Source organism: Peromyscus californicus, unplaced genomic scaffold (genome assembly GCF_007827085.1).
Source record: "Peromyscus californicus insignis strain IS unplaced genomic scaffold, ASM782708v3 Scaffold_4__1_contigs__length_199733344, whole genome shotgun sequence".
Taxonomy (NCBI): Eukaryota; Metazoa; Chordata; class Mammalia; order Rodentia; family Cricetidae; genus Peromyscus; species Peromyscus californicus.
In genome coordinates, this window is record NW_026294562.1 from 27,572,870 (window position 1) to 27,598,062 (window position 25,193).

General features: G+C 44.0%; 2 protein-coding genes across 7 annotated transcripts in view; both read left to right on the forward strand.

The window, feature by feature from the left end:
* The window catches only part of Pank1 (pantothenate kinase 1), a 73,025-nt gene that overhangs the window by 14,019 nt on the left and 33,813 nt on the right, over nt 1–25,193 (forward strand). The window lies entirely within an intron of this gene.
* Nucleotides 4,635–8,815, forward strand: LOC128125092 (uncharacterized). Of its 2 annotated transcripts, none has more exons than XM_052762084.1 (2): nt 4,635–7,890; nt 8,157–8,815. In XM_052762084.1, exons 1-2 carry the CDS (start codon nt 6,875–6,877, stop codon nt 8,404–8,406), a joined length of 1,266 nt encoding a protein of 421 aa, XP_052618044.1. In that variant the 5' UTR covers nt 4,635–6,874; the 3' UTR covers nt 8,407–8,815. The 2 variants fall into 2 exon arrangements, with proteins under 2 accessions (XP_052618044.1, XP_052618045.1); XM_052762085.1 differs by having other exon boundaries at nt 4,638–7,890; nt 8,175–8,814.

The following is a 25,193-nucleotide window of genomic DNA, read 5'->3' on the forward strand; positions in this document are numbered from 1 at the left end:
TCATAACTCCACTTCTGTAATCGCAGCGTACGTGAAATCTTTCCTTTTCTCTCTCTTTTTCTTTTATTTCACCCTCAGCTTCCCCTCTTTACACACTGGATGTTATGAAAGTAAATCTCAGGGATCATTTCATTACAATTACTATGTTTTTTTTTTATTTTCCTGTAAGAGAACCTGTTTAAAAATATAAGCTTAAAAGTAGTAGTGTATTATAGAATGCATAATTAGATAAATGAATTTAGTTATTTAGTCACAATAAAGCTTGTGACATCTCACTTACAGACCAAGTAATAAAAGCTGGGTTATTGTGTTGTCTTCAGAGAACCCCTTTGTGTGCAAGTGCCTGTTATTGTTTGTATGTGATTAATTTTTAACCATTTGTTTATGGTCTGAGATTTGATATCTCATTCTTGGAATAAAATAATATATCAAAAAGCTGCATTTGGATCACTCTCAAGTCACTGGACTAGAAATAATTAGTATTTTCTTCATCATTTTTTTTTTTTTTTTGGTTTTTTCGAGACAGGGTTTCTCTGTGTAGCTTTGCGCCTTTTCCTGGGACTCACTTGGTAGTCCAGGCTGGCCTCGAACTCACAGAGATCCGCCTGGCTCTGCCTCCCGAGTGCTGGGATTAAAGGCGTGCGCCACCACCGCCCGGCTACTTCTTCATCATTTTTGTCTTGAGAGAGAGAGATTAAGACTGAAGAAATAAGCCAGAGTGCTGGCATATGTCTGTAATCCCAGCACTCAACAAAGCAGAGGAAACAAGGCCAGCCTGATCTCCATAGTGGATTCTAGGCCAGCCAGGGCTACAGACATATCTCAGAAAGCAACCTCTGAAACACACAGACAAATTGGGAGCTGGGACCTGAGAGAGAGAAAGAACAATATTTTTTGGGATGGGGGTAGCAGTGTGCATGTGTGTTTGCATGCTCTTGTGTGTGATGGTGTATGCATGCATGTGTGCACATTGGAGGTCAGGGAACATGTGTATACATTAAAGTCAGAGTCTGAGGTGCCATTCTTCTTGTTCATACACATTCCACCTTTTGTCTGAGACAGGGTCTGTTATTTGCCTGGAACTTCACCAGGTAGACTAGGCTAACGGCCAGTGAGCTCCAGGGATCTGCTTGCGTGTCTGACCACCTTTGGGATTCTGAGCATGTGCCGCTGTGCCTGGATTTTTCTGTGGCTTCTAGGGATCTGGATTTCATTCACTTGTAAGGGAAGCGCTTTAGCAACTGAGTCATCTTACCTGCCTCCCTCTTAAAATGGATAATATTTATTCATTTGATTTTTGAGACAAGGTCTTGCTATGTAGCCCTCAAACTCACAGAACTCCTCCTGCCTCAGTCTCCCAAGTACTGTAATTTGAGAAGTATGCTTTTTTTCTTTTTAAGAAAAGATTTATTTTTATCTTTTTTTCATTCAGTAACTATATTTATGATATTTTTTGGAAGCATAAATAATTAACAAAGGAGTTTGTGTACAGTGTTGAACATCTATAGCTTCTTGTTAAATGCACATTTGCACTTCTCCTTTTTAAACAAACATTAATAATCATTGTTTTACACAGCTATAGATATGAAAATACAACGTCGAGTCCAGTGGTCCTTCAGCATGTTCCACTTAAATGGTTTTTTGTTTTTTGTTTTTTTATAATTCCAAAGTCCAGAGTTGTTTGAAACTGGAAAATATTTTCTCTGTAGAAAATAGTGAAAATGATAACATTTCCCAATAAGCCCTTTTAAGCCAAATAATAGCTGAATTATACATATAAATATTGATTAGATTCTGGGATACAGAAGAAACCTATCTTCATCTGTTCAGAGAGGTATGTTTTACTTAAGTTGTGTAAGTGAGATTCCTATTCATCTTCCCCTTCACTGTTTGATTTACGACAGACATATTTCTATAGACGGATCCATAATATAAGTGAAGTATGCTTATAGGCCGAGCAAGGGATAGTAGTAAAATATTTATATTTCCTCCTTCAAGATTGCCAAAAAAGGCCAGTAAAAACAGGTAAATGTGCTATCTTGAAAATCGTTAGGGTACAGAGCTGAGTTTAGGTCCAGGGTCTGGGGTCCCTGGATTGCTGAATTTTGTGGAATTTGCCACACTGATCTTTAGTTTAGATACTATGACTGTGTTTCAAAACAAAGCACAAAAGCAGACAGAGAAAGTAAATCTACTTAGAACCTCTATATTTGTTAAGAATTCTCAGGAACTAAACGAGTTCTGCACCACATCTCTCATCTGTGTGACTGCCAGAGGTAGTTTGTTTCTGTCAGTTTTTTCAAAATAGGCTTCAGAGACATTTTATACATTCTTGCCTTTCTTGACAGAATGAATATCATTTAATATATTTTAACAATTTAGAGGTATCATCATCAGAAATTTTATACTGAGGTGCAATACAGGGAAGTCTACGATAATGCATAAATTATTTGAATTAGTTCATTCAGTGAGCATTTTTTTTCTTGTATAGAGTTATATGCAGCTTATAACCTGGAAGCGCTCAAATATTTCATTGAAGACTCTTAATTTTGTTCTTGTTGTTGTTGTTGGTGGTGGTTTAAGGATATAGTGTAAACAGTAGAGTGCTTGCCTAGAATGCACAGGCCAGCCTGCTCTACATAATGAATTCCAGGATAGCCAGGGATACACAAGACCCTGTCTCACAAGCAAACAAATAAACAAACAAACAAACATCCCACCACCAACAAAACCCCAACAAACAACAACAAAACCCCACCCTGTTAATTGACGTTAACATCCTGACACAGTGCAGGTCACATTAGTTGGCTCTTGCGGTTCTGCTGCTGGCATGGATGGTTTCCAGAGACCCGTGGTCAGCATCTTCTGAACTGTTGTGAACAGACCTGCAGTTCTGTTGGCCTGTAGGGAGATGTCAGCAATAAGTGAATTAGTAGCACATGCTCCAGTACACCGCTCTAGCACATGCTCCAGTACACCGCTCTAGCACATGTGCGCCAGTTTCAACTACATGGTCGTCAAGGGTTAGGCATTTCTGCTTGGCCACTGCTCTCACTTCGGCCGAGGTCAGTTACCTAAGAAGTAAATGTGTAACCTGCCAGGCCTTGAATAATGCGCTCTTAGCACTGGAGCACTTGCTAAAAGGCTTGGATGACTTGATTTTTATATTTATCATGAGCAGAGTGATAAGTTGTTAAATATTTTTAGATTTCAGCTTTTTATGGAAGACTTTCTGTAAACCTTTCCTTGCTACTGCCTCAATTCTGAGTCAAATTTCTGAGGGAAAAAAAAAAGCTGTTAAAAACATTTAGGATTTGCACTTTTTCTGTAAATTGGGGTTCTGCCTGTACTGTGTAAGCCAGTAGAGTACACAAATGGGTTGCCAGGCATGAGACCTCATGCCTCTGATTGGAGCGTGAGACACTGAGGCAGGGGGATTGCTGTGAATTTGAAGCCTAGCTGGGTACAGAGTGAGATCTTGTCTCAAATAAACAAACCAATAAATATAAAAATAAACAAATAGATAAGTGTTGGGATTCATGAAAATGAAGCTGTTTCATGAGACAATTTTTTTGCCTTTATTTTGTTCAAAACAGTGTCATTTATTCCTATTAACTACTGTACTAGTTACTTTTCTGTTACTGTGATAAGATACCAGGACCAAGAGCAACTTAAGGAAGAATCTGTTTCGGCTTATGGTTCCAGAGTACTAGGGTCCATAGTGGCATGCTGGCTAGAGGGGAAAGCTGTGTGATTACATTTCATCCATACTCAGGAAGCAGACAGAGACAGGAAGTAGGCAAGGCTATAAACCTTCAACTGCCTGTGAGTTTCAAATACAGAAGCCTATGGGAGACATTTCTCATCCTGACCACCATAATTAACTTTAAATGTTGTGACATGATTTCGAAATTTGTGCAAAGGAGGCTTGCTTTTATCTATTTCATGTGGGCTTCAGAGGGAAGATGGAACAAAAGAATTCCAAAGCAAGAGTTTGAAAACATTTACCTTTTTTTTGTTGTCTGTTTTTTCTTTATTTGGAATGGGTGTCCCTTATCACCAGACTGGCCTCAAACTCAAGATTCTCTTGCCGCAGCCTCTGAAGTTCCTGGATTGTGGACGTTTACCTCTCACTGCTGTGCTCACCAGGAAGCACCTTTTTCTCCTTTCTTTCTTTCTTGGTAATTTTTTTTTTTTTTTTTTAGTCAGGGTTTCTTGTAACTCACCTTGGCTTTAAACTCAATATTCAGTCAAAGATGATCTTGAACTTTGACCCTCCTGTCTGTCCCTCTGGAATGGCAGGATGGTAGGCATGCAACACCATGTTCAGTTTCTTTGCACGGGGACTTCATGCATGCTAGGTAATCACTGTACCAAACTGAGCCGCATCTCCAGCCCTGAAAACCCTTTTTTCTTTCTTTCTTTCTTTCTTTCTTTCTTTCTTTCTTTCTTTCTTTCTTTCTTTCTTTCTTTCTTTCTTTCTTCCTTCCTTTCTTTTCCTTCCTTCCTTCCTCCCTCCCTCCCTCCCTCCCTCCCTCCCTTCCTTTCTTTCTTCCTTCCTTTCTTTCTTTCTCTCTCTCTTTCTTTTTTCTCTCTCTCTCCCTCTCCCTCCCTCTCTCCCTTCCTTTTTTTTCCTGTCTTTTCTCTTCTTTTCTTTCTTTGTGTGTGTGTGTGTGTGTGTGTGTGTGTGTGTGTGTGTGTGTGTGACAGAGTCTATATCGCTCTAGCTGTTTTGGAACTCACTATGCAGACCAGGCTATTCTGGAACTCATAGAGATCCACCTGCTTCTGCCTGCTAAGTGCTGGGATTAAAAGATGTGCACCCCTATGCCTGACTCTTGTAAACACTGAAAGGTTTACAACACGCCCCCACGGTCGGGCGTGTTCTCATATGCCCAACAGACACTTCCACCTAGCCAGTTCCAGGTCAGGATAGCCATTTCCGGGTCAGGGCATCTCGCGTGACCAAGATCCGTGACGTTCCATTGGCTACGTAGGCGCGCAACGTGGCCATGTGATCTACGCGCTTGCGTGTAGTAGTGACGCTGATCTGTCCACGCCCAGCCTTTAAAATCCGGCGCCATGTTCCCGGTTCCTCCTTCTCCTTCTTCTTCTTCTTCCTCCTTCTTCTCCACACACGTGTTTCCCACAGGCCTGTTCACTCTCTGTCCCTTTAATAAAACTCTTGTTAGCGGATTCTGTCGTGTTTCGTGGCATTTCCTTGCAGGGTAAGAACACAACGCAGCCGAAAAACTAACATTTTGGTGCCGAAACCGAGCGGGTGCTTCCGGGCGCCCTGCGCCTGGAAACCCGTAAACCGGGGACTGCAACACTCTGCTCCGTACGCGACAGACCGCTCTCCATTTTGCCTGACCGCAGAAATTCCATGCAACACCGCTTTCTCCGATTGGTGAGTCCCCCCCATTTTTCGGCCAGTGTAAACGGTTTCCTGAATCTGTGAGAACAACCGGTACCTCACAAGTATTCTTGAGACCGGGGGAACCCCCGACCACGGTCTTCACTGGCTACGGTCGGCCCCTGTCGCAGGCCTCAGATTTCTAGCCCTCTCCCACGTCTGCAGCCTGAGATATTTCTCGCGTTGGGACCACCACCGTTGGGTGCGTCCTGGGGGCCACGTGGGGCCGACACGTTCATCCGACTTGACGAAGCGGCAGACGCTGTCCGGATTCCCGGGGAATCCTTTCCTCACGTGGCAGGGGCCCCCGCTTCTGTGGCTGACGAGCCAAGGAGCGGCTTGTGCCCGGGATCCGTCCTTGGCCTTGGGGACGCCTGGGGCCTTGGCTCCGGATCAAGTTTGTTTTTTTATCTTTTTTATTTTTCTGTCTCTCCGCTGCAGACATGGGAAACAAGGCTTCCAACCCTGTTAGTCCTTCCTCTCCATTAGGCTGTCTTGTTGAAGCTTTAAAACCTCTCAGTTTAATGCCTTACATAAAGATTCCTAAGATAACTCGTCTATGTTCTAAAAAATGACCAAAGTATGCTTTAGAAAACAACAAAAATGGCCGCCGAGCGGCTCCTTAGATCCCGATATTTTACGGGAGTTATCTAATTACTGTCAGCGCTCAGGCAGATGGAAAGAGTTGCCCTGTGTTATAGCATTTTTCTTTCTCAGTGCTAAACCGTCTCTTCTGGATTCCTTCTCTCCTGCTCATATGCTCCTGGCTATGCCTGAACCGGAGGATTCTCTGACTCTGGAATCTCTGACTCTAGATCCTGCTAACGAACCTCCACCTATTCGACCTCCAGCTCCAACTCCTAGAACAACTGTTCCTTCCGCTCCCCTTCCAGATTCTTCTTCTAAAGCTGCTCCTTCCTCGGCAGCGGCCGGTTCCAAAGGCCCTGCCCTAGCTCCAAACTTCACTCCTCCTACCACCCGCTCTCGGGCTGCTAAATTGCCTGATTCCAGCCATCCAAAACCTTCCACTGTTCTCCCTTTGCGAGAGGTGGCTGGTGTGGATGGACTGATTAAAGTTCATGTTCCATTCTCTCTAGCAGAACTCTCTCAGATAGAAAGTAAGCTGGGTTCTTATACTTCTAATTCTGCTGCCTTTATTAAACAGTTTCAATATATAACTCAATCTTATAGTCTCACCTTTCATGATATATTCATGATACTTTCTAATAACTTCCTGAGGAGTGCAGGCGGGTTTGGGAGCAGGCTAGGATTCATGCAGACGAAATTCATCAAACTAACCTCTCACACCCACCAGGAGCTGAGGCGGTTCCTGACCGAGAGCCACACTGGGATTATAACACCCAGGGTGGCTGTCTAGCCAGAGATAGGTTTATTACCTGTCTCCTGACAGGTCTCCGTAAGGCTGCCCTAAAACCAGTAAACTATGAGAAACTAAAAATGGTTATTCAAGATAAGGACGAAAATCCGTCTCATTTCCTAGAGCCGCTCACCAAGGCTCTGCTTCAGTTCACTAGCTTAGACCCGGAGAGCCCTGAGGGCAGGCAGCTGCTAATAACCCAGTTTGTCTCACAGAGCTTCCCTAACATTAGGGATAAACTTAAACGTTTGGAGAACGGCCCTCTAACTCCACAGGCAGATATGCTGGTGATAGCATTTAAGGTGTACCATGGGAGAGATGAAAAAGCCCATAAAAGGAGCTGCCAGATGCTGGCAAGCACTGCCCGACCGGCTCCCCGAAAGCCGTCTGGTCCCTGCTTCAAGTATGGGAGAGAAGGCCATTGGGCCCAGGCTTGCACCGCCGGCCCACGAAGGGCACCAACAAAGCCTTGTCCAAACTGTTACCAAAAGGGTCACTGGTCAGCTGACTGTCCTAATGTCCCAAGCGACATAGGAACGCCAGATGAAGACCACCCTCCAGCTGACTTTGTAGGCTTGGCTTACAGCGAGGACTGCTGCTGCCTGGTTTCCGCCCCGGCCACTCCCATCTCACACAGGGAACCTAGGGTAATTATAAAGGTCAATGGGCGGCCCCATCTCGTTCCTTTTGGACACCGGAGCTACCTACTCTGTCCTGAGAGAGTTTTGGAGGCCCACCTCTCCTGCTCGTCTCCCTATTGTCGGGGTTGGGGACAGCCTTATCTACCTCATCAGACACCACCACTCAATTGCATTTTCAGAGGCATCCCTCTCACACACACATTCTTAGTGGTGCCAAGCTGCCCTGTACCTTTAATGGGGAGGGATCTTCTAGCTAAGGTAGGAGCGTCCATTTCTTTCGCTCCACACATTCGCCTCATCCCAGACGCGCCAGCGGCTCCTTTACTTCTCCTCCTAGCCACTCACTCTTCTGACTCTAACAATTCCTTTCCCCTACCAGTCTCTCAGGTAGACACAGTCTCTCAGGTAGACACACAGAGCCGGAGGCAAAAAGGACCATCAAAAATATCCAGGCGGTAAGGAATAATGTAATACAATAATCTATCATTGTTCGATACTCAGTAACTGATAACCTGCGTTTCCTAAATGCTAACCTAATAAGGGAAACCGGTGCCTTAAATAAACTACCTCTAATAAGGCTTGTCTCAGATAGAAATTAAGCAGAGTACTAAGGCCAGATCTACCTCAGGTAAATATCACATGTCTCTATCTGGACAGGCCAGATCTACCTCAGACAAATGCCAACTCCAAAATAAAATAATAATGATTCTTTCTCTCTAAGCCTTTTCTATGTCAACAGTATCTTGTCAAACAGAAGGTTCCCAGCCACAGCACGGATGGACAGCTGCAGAACGAGGGGACGGCAGAACTTCATTCCAGGACCTGCCCACCATTATCCCAGGACTTCACAATATACCCTCTCATCCCCCTGCCCCCCAAGAGCCAACCAACGTCCACTATTCAGCTGGAAGCAGTCTTTGAGAGAAACGTCGCCCCCATACCCAGGCAACCACAATTTTTTTCTTTTTTAAAAAAGGAAGAGTCAGGGATGAAAGGTTTACAACACGCCCCCACGGTCGGGCGTGTTCTCATATGCCCAACAGACACTTCCACCTAGCCAGTTCCAGGTCAGGATAGCCATTTCCGGGTCAGGGCATCTCGCGTGACCAAGATCCGTGACGTTCCATTGGCTACGTAGGCGCGCAACGTGGCCATGTGATCTACGCGCTTGCGTGTAGTAGTGACGCTGATCTGTCCACGCCCAGCCTTTAAAATCCGGCGCCATGTTCCCGGTTCCTCCTTCTCCTTCTTCTTCTTCTTCCTCCTTCTTCTCCACACACGTGTTTCCCACAGGCCTGTTCACTCTCTGTCCCTTTAATAAAACTCTTGTTAGCGGATTCTGTCGTGTTTCGTGGCATTTCCTTGCAGGGTAAGAACACAACGCAGCCGAAAAACTAACAAACACTTTTGATTTTTTTTTCCAGCCCGGGCTGGCCTTGAACTCACAGAGATCCACCTGCCTCTGCCTCCCGAGTGCTGGGATTAAAGGCATGCACCAACACCACCCAGGCGCAAACACTTTTGAACAGCCAAATGCTGGAAAATGTTTGAAGTGAGAGATGCTTATGTATCTTGAGAGTACCTCTCTTGCCCTTAGGCATCTAACTTTTTAGCTTTTTTTTCCCCCTTTCTGTATTGAACCTGCCCGGTAGCTCTCTACTTCACTCTTCAAAGTCACTTCTTATTTGTTTGCTTTTGAGACAAAGTCTGTATAGCCCAAGTTTGCCTAGAGCTCCCTATGGAGTTCAAGATGGCTTTGAGCTTGCAAGAGATCCGCTCGTCTCTGCCCCATGAGTGCTATGATTAAAGGCATGCATCCTGCTGGAAGTCACATTTTAACAGACTTGTTTTTCTCCTTTGTCTATATTCAGACATATGGGTTCTAGACAGATATAGTACAGCATGACATTGACCACTTAGTCTAAACGTAGAGCATAGGCTGCTGTAAGAGACTTCAGAATAGTGGAATTTAGCCGCTGGGAAGCATGGATCCATCCCTTCTGAGGACATCAGTAAGTTTGCTTTATTCTTGAGGGTGTCAAGAAGTGATGGACAAAGTTGGATCTCCTATGCCTCAATTTTTAGAAAGACCTCAAAACATACTTAGTCTTTTTTTTTTTTAAGATTATGGAGAATATTCCCTGAATTTTAGGAAGATTTTTTTCAAAAAAGACTAGAATTTAGCATATATACTTTAAAATCATGCACTATACAATTCTTGCATTTAATACATACAATTCTGTGGTGTTTAGTATTGTTCAACTGTTACTATAATTTCAGAACATTTCGTCACCTTCCAAAACATTTATTAGCAGGCACTCGCCTTATCTTTCCATAGCCCCCAACCTGAAGTAGCCACTCATCTGTTTTCTGTCTTTCTGTTTTTTTATTTGTTTGTTTGTTTGTTTGTTTCCCCGAGACAGGGTTTCTCTGTGTAGCCCTGGCTGTCCTGGAGCTCACTTCTATTTTCTGTCTTGACTGAGTTATTTTTTTTCTGACTCCTTCACAGTGATCTCTTTGATTGGATGCTTTCCCATGGCAGTGCTCACAGTTCATACATGTTACAGATTTATCAATATTTTATCCTCTTCTGGTGCTCTTCATTATATGATTATATCACGTCACTTATTCATGCCCATCAGTTGGTAGCCATTTGGGGTCATTTTCACTTGAGAGATGATAACGGAGCAGTTAGCACTCTTGTATGTCCTCACCAACACTTGCTGCTTCCTCTCTCTCTCTTTGAAAATGCCCTCCCACTGGGTTTGAAATGCTTTTTGCTGTTGTTGTTGTTTGGTTTTTATTGGCATTTCCTAGAGCTGAACATCTCATGTACTTATTGCTGGCTAGAGCACTTAAACCCTTCAGACATTAACATCTTGTGATTTATACGTTTTGTAACTTTGAGCCCTATGTCTAATTAAAATATGTTTCTGCTGTGGCTTAAAAGTGCTGGCCTTTAGCTCGGTAGTCACTAGCTTTAAGAAGCTGACCTGCAAGTGCTGAAGAGTGGTTTTAATTAAATAGCACGTGGGTCTCAGACCATGTGGATTTCATCTTTTCTTTCTAAACTAGTCAATTAATCATTAGTCATTGTGAATTAGAAAGAATGTAAGTGCCAAGGTGGGGGGAGGGTATATGCATTGCCATGTCTAAATTCTGTCTGCCGCAGTATCTTTCCCTGTGTAGGAAAACAAGTCAAGACCCTTTTCAGTGGCTAAAAGAGTGCGAATGCACTTGTTCTCAAACTATATGTGGTGTGTGCTTGTGACCTTGGCCTTCATCTTGCATTGCCACAAGAGCAGGTGGAATGCTCTTCTTCCTTCTCCCCGTGACCCCAGCCAAGCTGTAAGATTTACCAGACTTTCACAGTTGAGACTGAAAGAAATGAGCAGAGCTCATTTTTGGTAGACTTGTTCTGCTTGATGGTGCTACCTAGCAATGCTATTCCTTCCAGCGCCTCTTTAATTATCTACTCTGTTACATTAAATTATCAGTAGCATCCCTAGAGTAAACCAACATGCTCTGGTGGCTTGTGCAGACAGAAAGCTAAGCCTCTTGGTGGTTTAAACTGGGATTTGTCTTAGCAGGTAATGAGATTACCATCTTGAGCCGGAGCACAGGGCTTTAGGAAGCTGAAGGAGCTGTACCTGGGTGGGTTCTGGTCAGCTCTGGTTGGTGAGGTGGGCACACGGAAGACAGTCCCACTGTCTGGTGAACATGTCCCTTGGTATATCTGGGTGCGATCAAAACAACGGGATTTTTATTTCATCCAGACACTAATTTTAATTAAGAAAGTGGGGTGTTATGTGACTTTAACTGGGGAGACATATTATTATCCTCAGATAGAGCATCAACCGTAGACCCAACAAATGATTTGACCCAACTTTAGCATAGTGAACCAGTGAGTTTATTGGGGTTACTTACAGGAGCATGGGTGACTCAAAGGCAGCTATGTTGCTTAAAGACCCATAAGGAAAGATTAAAGACTCGTGAAAGCTGCATCCCAGAACACCAGGTAGTCAGCGTATGGAAGGGTTTCCTCTGTGTCCATGAATAATTGCTGCGTCTTAGCCTTTGAAAGGGGCCATGTGGATCTTTTAAGTTTTATGAACTTCCTAGTTAAGAGCATGCCTCTTCCTTCTAGGAGGGAGTGTTTCAATTTGGAGGAAAGAGCTCCATGTGTCATTAAAGGAAGGTTGATAATCCATCTTCTGTTGCCTCCAAATTGGGCAGAACCAGCAGCTTCTTGGTTGGAAATAAAGGTGGTGACTGTAGCTGTCTGTAACTGTTTTCCACATTCCCCCTCTAGACAGCCTAAGAATGGTAATGCAGAATAGGAATTGAATTCAGTCTGCCTCCCTCATCCCCCTCCTTAAGACCCAGAGAGGAAATGCAGGGCTTGACAGACAGCATGAGTATTGTGGAGAAGATGAGGTCACTAGACCGACCTCTCTTTTTTTCTGTGACTTGTCTCTTCTGTGACTTCTATCATAAGGATGGCATGGAGTCTCCAGGACCTTGGGACTAAAAGCTGCTCTTTCTGGGCACTTGTTTTGTTTGAGTCTTAGTAGCCCAGGCTGGCCTTGAAGAACACACATTGATCCTCTAATCTCAGTCTCTGTGTGAGATTTTACCCAGCGTGAGGATTACAGGTGTGAACCACCAAGGTCAACTGAGAAATGTTTCCTAAAAAAAAAATAAAATAAAATTTGTCCTAGACTCTTAAAACAAAAAAACAAACAAAACCCAAACTTTTGAGTTTGATATTTTTTCATCACTTCCAGCTCCATCTTACTTCTGTCTAGTCTAAATCCAAACTAAGAATCCGTTTACTGACTCTAGCAGAAGGGAGCCTTGGTCCATGGTTTCCTTTGCCCCTGCCGGAGCATCTGGCTTTTTAAACCCTAACCTCACAACATAGATTTTTTTTTTGATGTTGATGTTTCAGCTTGTTTTGATTTCATGTGGTTATCTGTGTCAAAGTCAGCCAGATGGGCTGCAAATGAAAGAGCTGTGCACCTGCATGACCTAAATACTTGAGTCCTGTTGCCAGAGCTGGCTTTCTTAGGGAGAGATGCACGCTTACCTCTACCGTGGTAGTCACTGAGAGAGAGGAGCCATCAAGGGAGTTTCATTACAAGACTTTCTAAACTGCAGCCCTGCGGTTAAACAAGGATGGGATGATGTCTAGAACTTCAGGATCTGGATTTAAAACTTGAAAATCACCTGCAGTACTCATGAAGTAAATCGTTCGTGAAGAATCTTACTAGGGAGCAGTCAGATGTGTCCTGGGAACTGCGGTGTCTGCTGGGTCACTGCCGTGCATTGTCCTCAGCTGTCAATGGCAGGGCTCTGTCCTCAGAGGGGCCAGGAGCAGCAGCTTGATCACATGCCAGCTTCTCACTTAAGAGGAGCTCCAGCTATTTATACCACTCATCTGGATTCAGCTAGTGGAGTCGTTCTGAACTTGACTGAAGGGACCCCTTGTTGAAAACATTTCCAGGGCACTGCTCCAGTCCCATGGAACCCGAATCTCTAGACGATAGCCTGGCAATCTGTACTCTTTGTTTTTATTTTTATTTTTTATGGTGCTGTGGATTGAACTTGCCTCATGTGTGCCTCAGCAAACACCCTATCACTGACCCACGCGTCTACTCGGGCAGTCTGTATTTTTATAATATGCCTTAGATGTTTGTTTTTGTACAGTTTGGTAAATTTGAGAAACTGCGTGGTGAATATAGCCAGTCACTTAAAAAGTAACTGTAATTAGGGCTAGCCAAATGGCTCAGCCAGCAAAGGTGTGTGCCTCTCAGGCCTGGCAACTTTCATTCAATCCCTAGGATCCACAGGGAAAAGAGAGAAGGACTCCCCCATAGTTGTCCTCTGCTGTCACCCCCCCCCCCCAATTGTCCTCTGACCTCCATATATGTGCTGTCACATGAAATGATTGCTTCCCCATACACACACAAATAATTTTTCCTTTCACGTTTAGTTGCACTAAACACCAAAGTCGAGGTTGCTTTAAGGAAATACGATTGTAAATATGCCATAGGGGTCCAGTTTAAATTTCAGGTGCACAGTAGATTATGATGTGGGAGTCATTTCTGTTGCTGAGGTTAAATATGCAACAAAATGTGAAGAGGCCAGCTCTTGTGGGCCCCAGGCCCATCCGCCTTCGTTTGTCCCTTTCGTCAATAAGAAAATAAAAGGAAACTGTATTTTATGATCATGTTAGTGTAGAAATAAATGTGTTAACATTATCTATACTACACTTTCTTCAACTTAAAAGTTCATGTTTTTGCCTGGGGTGGTGGCACATGCCTTTAATTCTGGCACTCAGAAGGCAGAAGCAGGTTGATTTCTGTGAGCTTGAGGCCCCCCTGAACTACATAGCCAGTTCCAAGCCAGCCAGGGGTACACAGTAAGATTGTCTCAGAGAGGTAGGAGGAGAGAGAGGTGTGTGTTTGTGGTTTCTTGAGATTACCTTTGTTTGTCTTTTGAGGGCCTCACCATGTAGCCCAGGCCTGCCTTGAACTAGGTAGCCCAAGCTGGCCGTAAACTCATGGCAGCTCTCTTACCTCAGCCTCTCAAGTGCTGAGATTACAGATGTGTGCCACTGTGCCTGGATCTTCTGATTTTAAAGGAACTAGTTAATATCCACACCGTCTGGGTTTTGTTGTTGTTGTTTTGTGTCAGGAACTGGCCCCGTGTTGCAGGCTGGCCTCAAGAGCATTTGCTCAGCCCACTGAGTCCTGAGATTACAGGTATGGAACACTGCCCCTGGCCTCCCTGCCATGCTTGATGGCTAGTGTCCAGTGAGTTGTGACACCAGCTTTGATGGGGTGGTTGATATGGGTAAGGTGTTGGCTCAGAAGAAAACGAAATGTTGAACTGGGGGGCGCAGGCATTCTGTTTTCCATGGGAAACCAGAGATCGGCTATCAGCTGCTTGAAGCAAAGTTAAAGCAGTTTCTTTTCTTTTACACCATTACAGAGGTTTTGACCAAGGATTTAAAAACACCTCAGATTATATAGTTTAACTGTGTTGGTTCTAAAAATCAAAAAGTGTCAGAAAATCCTGAAGAAGAGAAAAGATCGCCCCGTTCTGTGGCCCATAGAGAACAGTGATTCTAGGCTTACTTCCTGTAATTGCTCAAGGCCAATTTCATCTGTTGACAGAATTGTAATTGTACAGCATGTGCCATTTAATCACCCTCCTTAACCCTAACTGGAACTTTCTTTTAATGTCCTTAAGTTCTTTCCAACAAAATTATTCTTATTTTATTTTGTGTATGAGTGCATTGTTTGCATTGATATCTGTTAACCAACCATGTGCATGCCTGGTGCCCATGGAAACCAGAAGAGGATGTTGGATTCCCTAAGACTGTAGTTACAGGGTGTAAGCTGCCATGAGGGTGCTGGGAACTGAACACAGGTCCTCTGAAAGAGCACCCAGTGCTCTTAACCACTGAGCCACCTTACCAGCCCCCCCTCAAATTATTTAAATAGGGATGTGTTGTTTCTTTGTACTAATGAATAATCATTTGTTTATCCAGCCCTGAATTTTTAGACATTAATGCTTCAGGTTTTTTGGGTTTTTGTTTTTTAATTGCCAAGGATCAAACCTACAGCCTTCTACATGCTAGGCAAGCATTTTATAGCTGAGGCACATTTAGGCCAAATTTTGAAACTTTTATGCTGATTTCTTTGGACACACCCATAATCATGTCCTTAGGGTTAGATTAAAGGTGTCAAGGGTTGAAGAATCTGGAGCTTTTTAATGTAGAGTTCTGAATAGCCCTGTGGGAAAGATTGCACCAGTTTACATTCCCGTTTTTGGTACATGTACCCTTGACAGCATTGGCAGTTCCCGCATGACTACAGTTTAAACTTAGATAATCCAGCATACATTAACTTGAGAGAAACACTGACTCTGCTTTCTTTGTGTAGAGAATGTAAAGTTTAACAGATCTCTATGTGCAATAATTACGGGTCTCCTCATAGTGTTGCAGAACCCCTTTATTACATTTTAAGATTCTTAAAAATAGAGTTTTTGAACTCTTGGTTCCATGCTGTTGACATATGGCTTTGGAGGGCTTTGTGTGTGTGTGTGTGTGTGTGTGTGTGTGTGTGTGTGTGTGTGTGTGTGCATTTAGGATGGTGGGGTATAAGAACTAAGCAGACCCTCAGTGGTCCATTAGTCTGCCTCTGTGTACAGATCAGTAGGTTGCTCAATTAAGAAACATTTCCATACGACTTTTATCCATTAGGACCTTTGCATGTAAGCATCAGATAACTCAGCTCAGACTGTCCTAGCGGAATGGAAGATTGGCTCATGAAACTGAACTGGGTTCTGATGTTCTACTGTCCTAATGACTGACGTTGGAGAAGTCCTCGATCCATTTTACTTGTATTTTATTTACTTTTTGAGACAAGGTCTCATTATTTAGTTCATGCTGATCTGGAACTCACCATGTTTGGGTCCCTGTCATCTGAGTATTGATGGAATTACAGACATGTGCCCCTCTGCCTGGCTTCCTTGGTCTTCATTTGTTAGACAGAATATTGAGTCTGAGGTCCCTTCTGTCTCTTAAAGCTACGTTTTCTCTCTATATACTAACAAATAATTAAAATATACTGTTGACCAAATTTATATGTTATGAAGGGAAGACTAGCCCAGAGATAAGATGTGAGTAAAGAGATGGTGTTTGTGTGTTTGTTTTGGTGGTATTGCAGTTGAACCTAAGACCTCGTACATGGTAGGAATGTACCTTACCACTGTGCTGTATCCCCAGCACACAGTTTTGTTATCCACTTGAATCTCTCCTTTTGTTTTGGTGGCAGTCCTATTCAGGACTGAACTCAGTCACCAGGCTCAGGTGTGCAGCAGTCACCTATGTCACCTGTGTCTGCTGATCCATCTCAGCAGCCTGTGGCATGATTCTAACTTACTGCCACTTGGAAAGAATGGCTACTGTCCAAGGTCACTGAGTCAGACACATGTCCAGAGGAGCAATTGAGCATTCAGGGGTCGAATTACAATTCAGAAGACTACAATCCATGCTACTTAAAGATAGGTGTAGGGGTTGGGGATTTAGCTCAGTGGTAGAGCGCTTGCCTAGCAAGCGCAAGGTCCTGGGTTCGGTCCTCAGCTCCCAGAAAAAAAAAAAAAAAAAAGCAAGATAGGTGTATTCTGAGGTGTTCGGTGTCATTGGGCAGTTACCTCACTGTGTGAGCATGGAGAAATTCATACATACTAAGGTGGCTATACTACCACTTAGGTGCTAATCTTGGGGACCACCATCATTGACCAGAAATTTGTGCTGCTGACTGTTAGGGTATGTTGCCTCACTAAGACACTTAAATCCCTGTGGCCAGCTAGAGGGAGTCTCACATTTTCCCTTAGTTCTTTATCCCCAAGAGGGAATAGATTTCTGAAACCAGTAGGAAACTTGTTCTAGTTTTCATTGTTGTGTTTTCTTCTTGTCTTTGATCATCTATGCTCTTTGGGAGGGTCACCACGTGCCCTTAAAATTTACCACAGGAAACAAATCATCTCAGATGATCCTGGTATTCAAAAAGACTTTAAGGAACAACTTTGAAACCAAGAGTGTGGTGCTCCACACTTGTAATCTCAGCACTTGAAAGCAACGGCAAGAGGATCAGGAGTTCAAGGTCATTGCTGGCTATATCCAATTTAGAGATAGCCTGGGCTACAGACTCTATCTCAAATAAAAGAAAGAAGCAACACGGGCAGTGGAGGCTGAGAGGAAAGGAAAAGGAAATGAGTCTTTGTTTTAAAGCTAATGAAGCAGGAGCCAGTTACCTATAGGCAGTAGGGAGGAAAGGGCCCTTGCAAACACCTACAATGTCTCACATGTTATAGTGAGAACAGAGGCTGCAGTTGAAAGGAAAATTAAGGATAAAAGTAACAGAACAGAGCACTGAAGAAGATAGTTAAGAGAGCTTGCAGCTGGATATGAGATAGCCAAGTGGACCAGAGAGAGAAGAGGCTTCAAGAATCAAGGCCAGGTACAGTGGGCCAGCTGGATCGTGTCTATGAGACCCTTCCCCTCTGGGAAACACATTAGGCACTATTACTTATTAAATATTCTTGCTTTTAATACATTGTTTCTAATGCAGTTATATTGGTGAAATTATTAAGGCCACTCCATGTAGTTAAAAGGAGATTTATTTAATGGCGTAACTTACAAATTAAGGGATAGGTAGGTTGCGGGGTCTGGGGAAGGTGTATCGCAGTCTAGCGGTGTTCTCTGGAGCTCCACTTGGCCCACCTCCCCCGTCCAGGGTCCCGGACCAGAGAGAGCGCTGGCCCATCCAGATCTCGGGTCTTCAGGCGCCTCCCTTGGCCCCGCCTTGTAGGCGTGACAGTTGCCGAAGTCTCAATGGGGGTTGGAACTTCCAGATCAAAGCTGGAATGGCTACCCACTACACAGTTAGTTATGTTAGACTAAATTGTAAGTGAAGATGGCTTCTAATAAGCCTGTCCTATTTCAGGAAAGAGACCCCAGACCATCCTATAGACAGAGATAACCAAGAACACTGCCACCATTTATTCCTTGGTAGTTAAACGATATCCAAGGGAGCTCTATGCAGTTGACGGCACCTGAGACACCTTCAAAGTCAGAGGTAGTAACACCAGCTATTAACTGATGTCCAACAGTCAGTCAAGATCAACCACTAAGAAGCCAGAGAGTTTAATTAACAATTAGCAAGACACTTGCAAGGTCAGAAGGTAGTAAAGCTTGCCAAGTGACTAATAGCTGGCAGATGGTTAAAGCTAACAGCTATGCCAGAGTCTAAAATGGATTGGAGTGCCGGCTACAACCACCCTTAGCTGGTTGGGTAGCATCTGAAAAACACATACTCATCAACCTGGTTGGGCTAGGAGGACATGCACAGAGTATGTAGGTCCTCCATTGCTTCAGTCCATGATAGCCCAGAAAAATTAACCAGTTTCAACAAAGATGAATTTCCTCTACATTTGTCCAGTTTCTGTCATTGCCTACAAACACCCTAGACAAAGGAAATTCAATAGCCTATTTTTCTCTTGGAAACTGATCCCTCCTTCTCAGTGCTTTGTCTCATTTTCTCAGTTCAGTTAACTTGATTTCTCACTTTTCTGTAATAATTTTCTTTAGATTTATTTATTTTATGTGTATAAATGTTTTGCCTGCATGTCTGTATGTGCACCCCAAGCCTGCCTGGTGCCAGTGGAGGTCAGGAGACAGCATCAGATCTTCTGGAATTGAGTTACAGATGGTTGTTTCTGCTATCTGGGTGCTGGGAATCAAAGCCAGGTCTTTGGAAGAGCAGCCAGTATTCTTAGCCATTTCTCCAGTTCCTCTGTAAATAATTCTCAGTAAAGCCCCATTCCCTTTGTGTACTTCATGAGAGCCCACATCATGAATCATCAGTGGTGAGAGACAGTGAACTTAGAGCTGCTGTTCTAGGTTGGTCTTTGATGCCACCGTAGGTCCGTGGGTCAGCACAACTGGGCCACGAAAGGTCCTGTGATTTTAAAAACTCTGACATCACTAGCTACTGTCAAAAGGTGTTTAAAATTCTCACCACAGTCTTTGGAATGCAGTCAATTCATAGTTTGAGCCACTGTCAGACTGACAGGCCTCGTTTGTTTTTGGAGAAAGGTTAGGAAAGAACTGAATGTAACTGGACTTAACTTTTTAAGTTAAGTCCCCACACGTTTCCCAGGGGTGGTGACAGACCCTATGTCTAATTCTGCTGAAGAAAGATGCTTCTCAGGAAGACAAATAGCCAGCAATTTGATGCAGGAATTAGTACTCAGGATAGGCTGTAGCACGAATCTTAAAAGGTCTTATTAATAAAAATAAACCCGGGGCCAGGTATTGGGGTGAATGCTGAAAGATCAAAGAAGCAGAACAAGCCACAGCAGATCAAGCCACAGCTAACCTCACCTCGATAACTTCTCAGCTGATCCTGTTTCCTCAAACTGGAAGCCTCTGAGTCCTCATCCAAATGGATCTCAGCTGAACTGCTGCTGAAAGCCTAAAAGCTTAAAAGAGCTTCTAGTTCCTGGTTTTCACACCTTATATACCTTTCTGCTTCCTGTCATCACTTCCTGGGATTAAAAGTGCATGTCACCATGCCTGGCTGTTTCCAGTGTGGCCTTGAACTTACAGAGATCCGATCTCTGCCTCCAGAATGCTAGGATTAAAGGCATGTGCTACCACCGCCTAACATCTATGTTTAATATAGTGGCTGTTCTGTTCTCTGACCCCCAGATAAGCTTATTGGGGTGCATAATATATCAACCACAACAGGCAAGCACTGTGGTTTGGTTAAGTGTTTCCCAAGTGTCCACATGTTGAGGCTTGGTTGCCCAGGTATGTTGGTGGGAGGTGGTAGAACCATTAGGTGGTGGGACATAAGTTGAAGGCCTGATGTCATTGGGTGCATGTCCTTAAAGGAGATCGTGAAACCCTGGTCACTGCTTCCTCTCTGCCATTTGTTTCCTGGTTGATAGAGTGATTGTTTTTTTGTTCTTCATGGTCCTGGCATGATTTGCTGGCTTACCACAGGCCCAGAGCGAAGTGGCTGCTTGGTCTTAGATTAGAACATCTAAACCATGAGCCCAAACAAACCTTTTCTCTTTGTAAGTTGATTATCTCAAGAATTTCATTATTCAGTACTGACTAATATAGCAGGTCTAACTTTAATAACAAATAACCATCAAATCCCAGCGGCTTAAAAAAACCCAAAGGTTTATATATTGTCTTAGTTGAGGTTTCTATTGCTGTGAATAGACACCATGACCATGGGAACTCTTCTAAAAGAAAAACATTTAATTGGGTGGCTTACATTTTCAGAAGTTTAGTCTGTTATCATCATGGTATGGCATGGTAGTGTGCAGGAAGACACGGTACTGAAGAAGTAGCTGAGAGTCCTACATCTTGGCTCAAAGGCAACAGGAAGTGATCTGACATACTGGGCGTGGCTTTAGCATATATGAGACCTCAAAGCCTACCCCCACAGTGACACACTTCCTCCAACAAGGCCATACCTACTGCAACAAAGCTACACCTCCTAATAGTGCCGCTCCCTATGAGCTTATGGGAACCACTTACATTCAGTCTACCACATATATCAAAACACAAGTCCTAGCTTGAGTGATAGCTTAGCTCTAAGCCTGATGACTTAAGTTCGAGACCCAAGACTCACATGGTGGAAGGAGAGAACTGATTCTACAAGTTGTCTTCTGACCTACACAAACACAAAATCAATAAATGTGTTAAATTTATTTTAATTTTCAAAAGACAATTGGCTGGAGAGGTGACTGTGGTTAAGCGAGTGTATTGGGCTTCCGGATGACTCATGTTCAGTTCTCAGCAGCCACATCACAACCGCCTGTAACTTCAGCTTCAAGGGATCCTTTGATCTCACACACACAGAATTAAAAATAAAATACATTTTTTTAAAGGCAAGTCCACTGAAGGGTGACAGGGAGTCCACTGTGGCCCATCATCACTCTGAGACCCAGATGACAGAGCAATCTAAGACTTGCTGTTTTGGCAAAGGGCCCTGCAGAGTTTCCAGCCATCCATGCTCTGGAAAGAACACACATTCCCAACTCAGTAGTCTGAGTAGGAACATGGCCCAGGTCAGTTATCAAATGGCAGAAGTTGCTATCTGACCTCGTTGGTCCTAAAAGGGAAAGACCAGAATTATCTGGTCAGTAGCACAAGCGTGCTCTTCTGATGACTGGATATTTGTCTTGCAGATGAATACATCCAAATCTTCTTCAAAGGAAACTGTTCCAGTGTCCTGGGCTAGTCTCAGCATCTGGATGATGCTTATTTAGGGCTCTAAATTAGGTGATACAAAGTCATTTCTAAATCAACTTGGGTGTGATCCCTATTGATTTAGATCAGTGGTTCTCAACCTTCCTCATGCTGTGACCCTTTCATAGAGGTCCTCATATTGTGGTGACCTCCCCAACCATAAAATTATTTTCATTGCTACTTCGTAACTGTAATTTTTCTACTGCTATGAATTGTAATGTAAATACCTGTGTTTTCCTATGGTCTTAGTTAACCCCAGTGAAAGGGCCACTCAAACCCCCAGGGGTCAGCACCCACGGGTTGAGAACTGCTGATTTAGAGCCTTCTGGACAAAAGACAAACTATTTGTTCCCCCTGCCCCTCCCATTGTATACTAATGTAGCAAAACAAAGATTGGAAAATTGAGTGCACACTGCTGTGCCGTTTAGAAGGGAGTGGATGGAGTCACATAGTAGCCACACTCCAAAATACAGAAAGGATCCTGCGGTCCTATTGGACGCTCTGCCCTGAGGTGGAGAATGTCCCTTTGGGGCCTTGAGGGGGAGCTTTGCCTCTGCGTTTCCTCTGTCCTCCTCAGCTCTACCACTGGTACTTCTCCCTTTGAAGTCACATCTGTTAGATAACAATTGCCAGGGCCTGTTGTTCTGGACTAAGTGCCATCAGATGCTCACCTGCAACTAAGCTATTCATCGTATCTTCCAAGAAATCTGGATTAGAGAAATAATAGCCAAATTTTCCAACTAGGCCAGCAAGATGGTTTGGGGACAAGCACCTGCCTCACAAGCCTGGGGACCCAAGGTGTTCTCTGACCTCTACACGCTCACACACATATGCACACACAACCATAAATAATAAGAACCAGAACAAGTTGAACTGACAAGTTGGCGATTCCCTTCTGCCTTTCCACACAAGGAACAACCTGAAGTAACCTTGTGGTGAGCTATTAGTCATTTTGTTGTTCTGTCTCCCTGGTCCTTTCCTGGTCTGGAAACAGCCAGTCTACTCTTTGCTGTTCTGTTTCTGGTTTCTTTAGACTTTCTCTATAAATACAACTTTCTTCGCTTTGGCTACCAGGATGCTCACTCTGTCTTATAGAATGAAACGTTGTCCAGTTGAAATAAAGAGCTGAAAATGAAGTCAGGCTGGGAGTAGAGTGCTTGCTTAGGGAGCCCACGGCTCTGGAATTGATCCCCCAACATGTTCCTCATTTCCTGCCCCATGGTAGAAAACACTGGAGAATTTGACCTTTGACCTTGTCTGCTGCTTTCTGGCTTAGGGAATCCAAGAGTGCCCAGGAGTCTTGAGCAGTTTTCCTGATTGTGTGGGTTCAGGCTCATGGTTCCCTTGGCTGTACAACTCCCCAAGGAGTCAGCTTCATATCTCTTTGATCTAGTCGCTTTGCACATCCCTGCAGCAGATCCCCAGTGTTTCTCTGACACCCTCCTTCCTTGGGTTTGCTGTGTGACATGGAATTTTTGCTTCTTCCAAGCCAGTCTATTGACTTAATGGATGCTATTTTGAATCAGACTGGCTTTTGCTGCTAGATGGCATTATAAGCTTTTCACTTGAGCTATTCTTATCCAAGGGCTGATCTAAAACAACCCCTCTTAACTCAGAGGATCTCGACCTGTGGGTCGTGACCCCCGGGGGGATTGAATGGCCCTTTCACAGGGGTCACCTAAGACCATTGGAATACAGATATTTACATTACAGTTCATAACAGTAGCAAAATCACAGTTATGAAGTAGCGACGAAAATAACTTTATGGTTGGGGGGGGTCACCACAACATGAGGAACTGTAGTAAAGGGTCGCAGCATTAGGAAGGTTGAGGACCACTGCTCTAACTCATCTTGCTGTGTACATCCTAACTTCAATGTTAACAGTGAGGATGACAGCAGTTCTCCTCACTTAAGAATGAGGCGGGAAGTGTGGAGTGCCAATTGACCTTTTTCAGGAAGAGGCTTTTTCAGCTTTTGTTTTCATCGGGTGGGTGGTTTTCCCCTGCTCTTCAGGTCTGACTCTTAGCCGGTAGCAAGACAGGCATCTTTATTCTTTGAAGAAGGTGAACCTTCCAATCGCCTTTTCTTCTTCAAATAAAACTGTATGGCACAAGTTGTGCATGCCCAGGGGCATCTTAACCCTTCGGACAGTTACTCCCTGACCTAGAGGTAAATGCAGCCCAAAGTGTGTCCACCGTTCTTCTTAAATTATGCTCAAGAACATGCCTACCCCTAAAGTAGTTTGCTTAGAGAGGGGGCATTATTTCTTGCTGATTTCTCTCTAAAGTGATGTTTGGTTTTTGTTGTTTTGAGGCTGACTGTGAATTTCTGGTCCTCTGCCTCCACCCGCCAAGTGTTGGGATTCCAGGCGTGGGCCGCCACATGTCTGTTTCCACTCTCACGTCTTGGCGTGCTTGTTACGGCTTTACCTTCCACGGATTGAGGTTATTGACCCCACCCTCTTTGCTTTTTGCTGTTAAACCAGGAACTTATTTTCTGACTTCGTCCTCTCCCACTTTTACAGTCAGTGGTAGCCCGAAAGAGCCAACACCTGCTGCTAACATTTGACTTTCAGTCTCATGCTTCAGATGTGTTAGTTATCTGCCATTTAAATCATCACAGAAAAGTGTTTTACCAACCTTTGCCAATCTCCCAGGTCTGCTTCTCACTCTTTGGGGCCTCTTCTCTCCCTCACCGTGTTATTACACTCATGAGTGACAACAGGCCAGGTCCCATTGCAGCAGCTCATAGTACCCAACTCTCCCTGGAGTTTTTTGCTTTCCGGGGGGCGGGGGGGGGGGGGGGGGGCGGGGGGGGGGATGGTGGTGAGAGAGGGCTGTTGTTGTTTTGTTTTTTTCGAGACAGGTTTCTCTGTGTAACCACTCTGGCTGTCCTGGCACTCACTAGGTAGACTAGGCTGGTCTTGAACTCACCAGAGATCTGTTTGCCTCTGCCTCTCAAGTGCTGGATTAAAGGCGTGCTCCACCACGGCCTGGCTCAACTCTCCCTGCTCTAAAGAGCAGTGGTTTATTTATATATGCTGCCAAAGGGTAAAAATCACAACAGTTGAGATCATTGATTTTTTAAATTTATTTATTTCATATCAGTGTGTTTATGTACGTGTCAGGGTGTACATGTGAGGTCTGAGGTCAGTTTTCTCTTTTACTGTGTGGGTTCCAGGGATCTACTTCAGGCTTAGCAGCAGACACCTTCACCCACTGAGTCTTCTCCCCAATCCCAAGGTTAGTGGGCTTCATTGGCTTTATTTTCTATTTTAAAATCTAGCGGTTTCCAGTGGGCCAACCAAAGGTGTTTGGTACAGACAGAAAAAGCCTTGAAATCTGATACAATAAAAGGTAAATAAATGTGTCATTAAAAAGTCATTTCCTTTATGGCAGAGAAAGGGAAACAGAATAGAAAAATAATTGATAGCATCAAATCCTTTCTTTTGTTGATGTTTTCTTTTTATTTTCTGGGGGAAAGGAGCTCACGCATAATCCTAGCCATCCTAGAACTCACTTGTGTAGCCTAGGCTGGCCTACAACTTGTAGCAGTCCTCCTGCCTCAGCATACAAGGTGAGAATTATAGATAGGAGCCACTACTCAGAGCTAGGTTACTTCTTTGTGTAAGGATTAGGCAGGAGGAGCTTCAATGTTGTGCTAGTAGAAGCTGGCTTGTTTGGGGTGGGGCACAATTCCTGGGATTTTCTAATCCAGAGTTTTCAGGAGGTCAGACCAATAGTTTAGTTCCAGATGGGTGTGAATGACTCCATGTAGATTGTTAGCTTGGTCTTTTGGGGGATAGGGGAGGTGCTAGGTCCAAACAGTGGCCTCCTGTCATATTTATTTAACACTTGTTTATGGAAGTGTTCTTGTGAAACTTGAACATGGTCTCCTATTGTTGATGACTCTAGT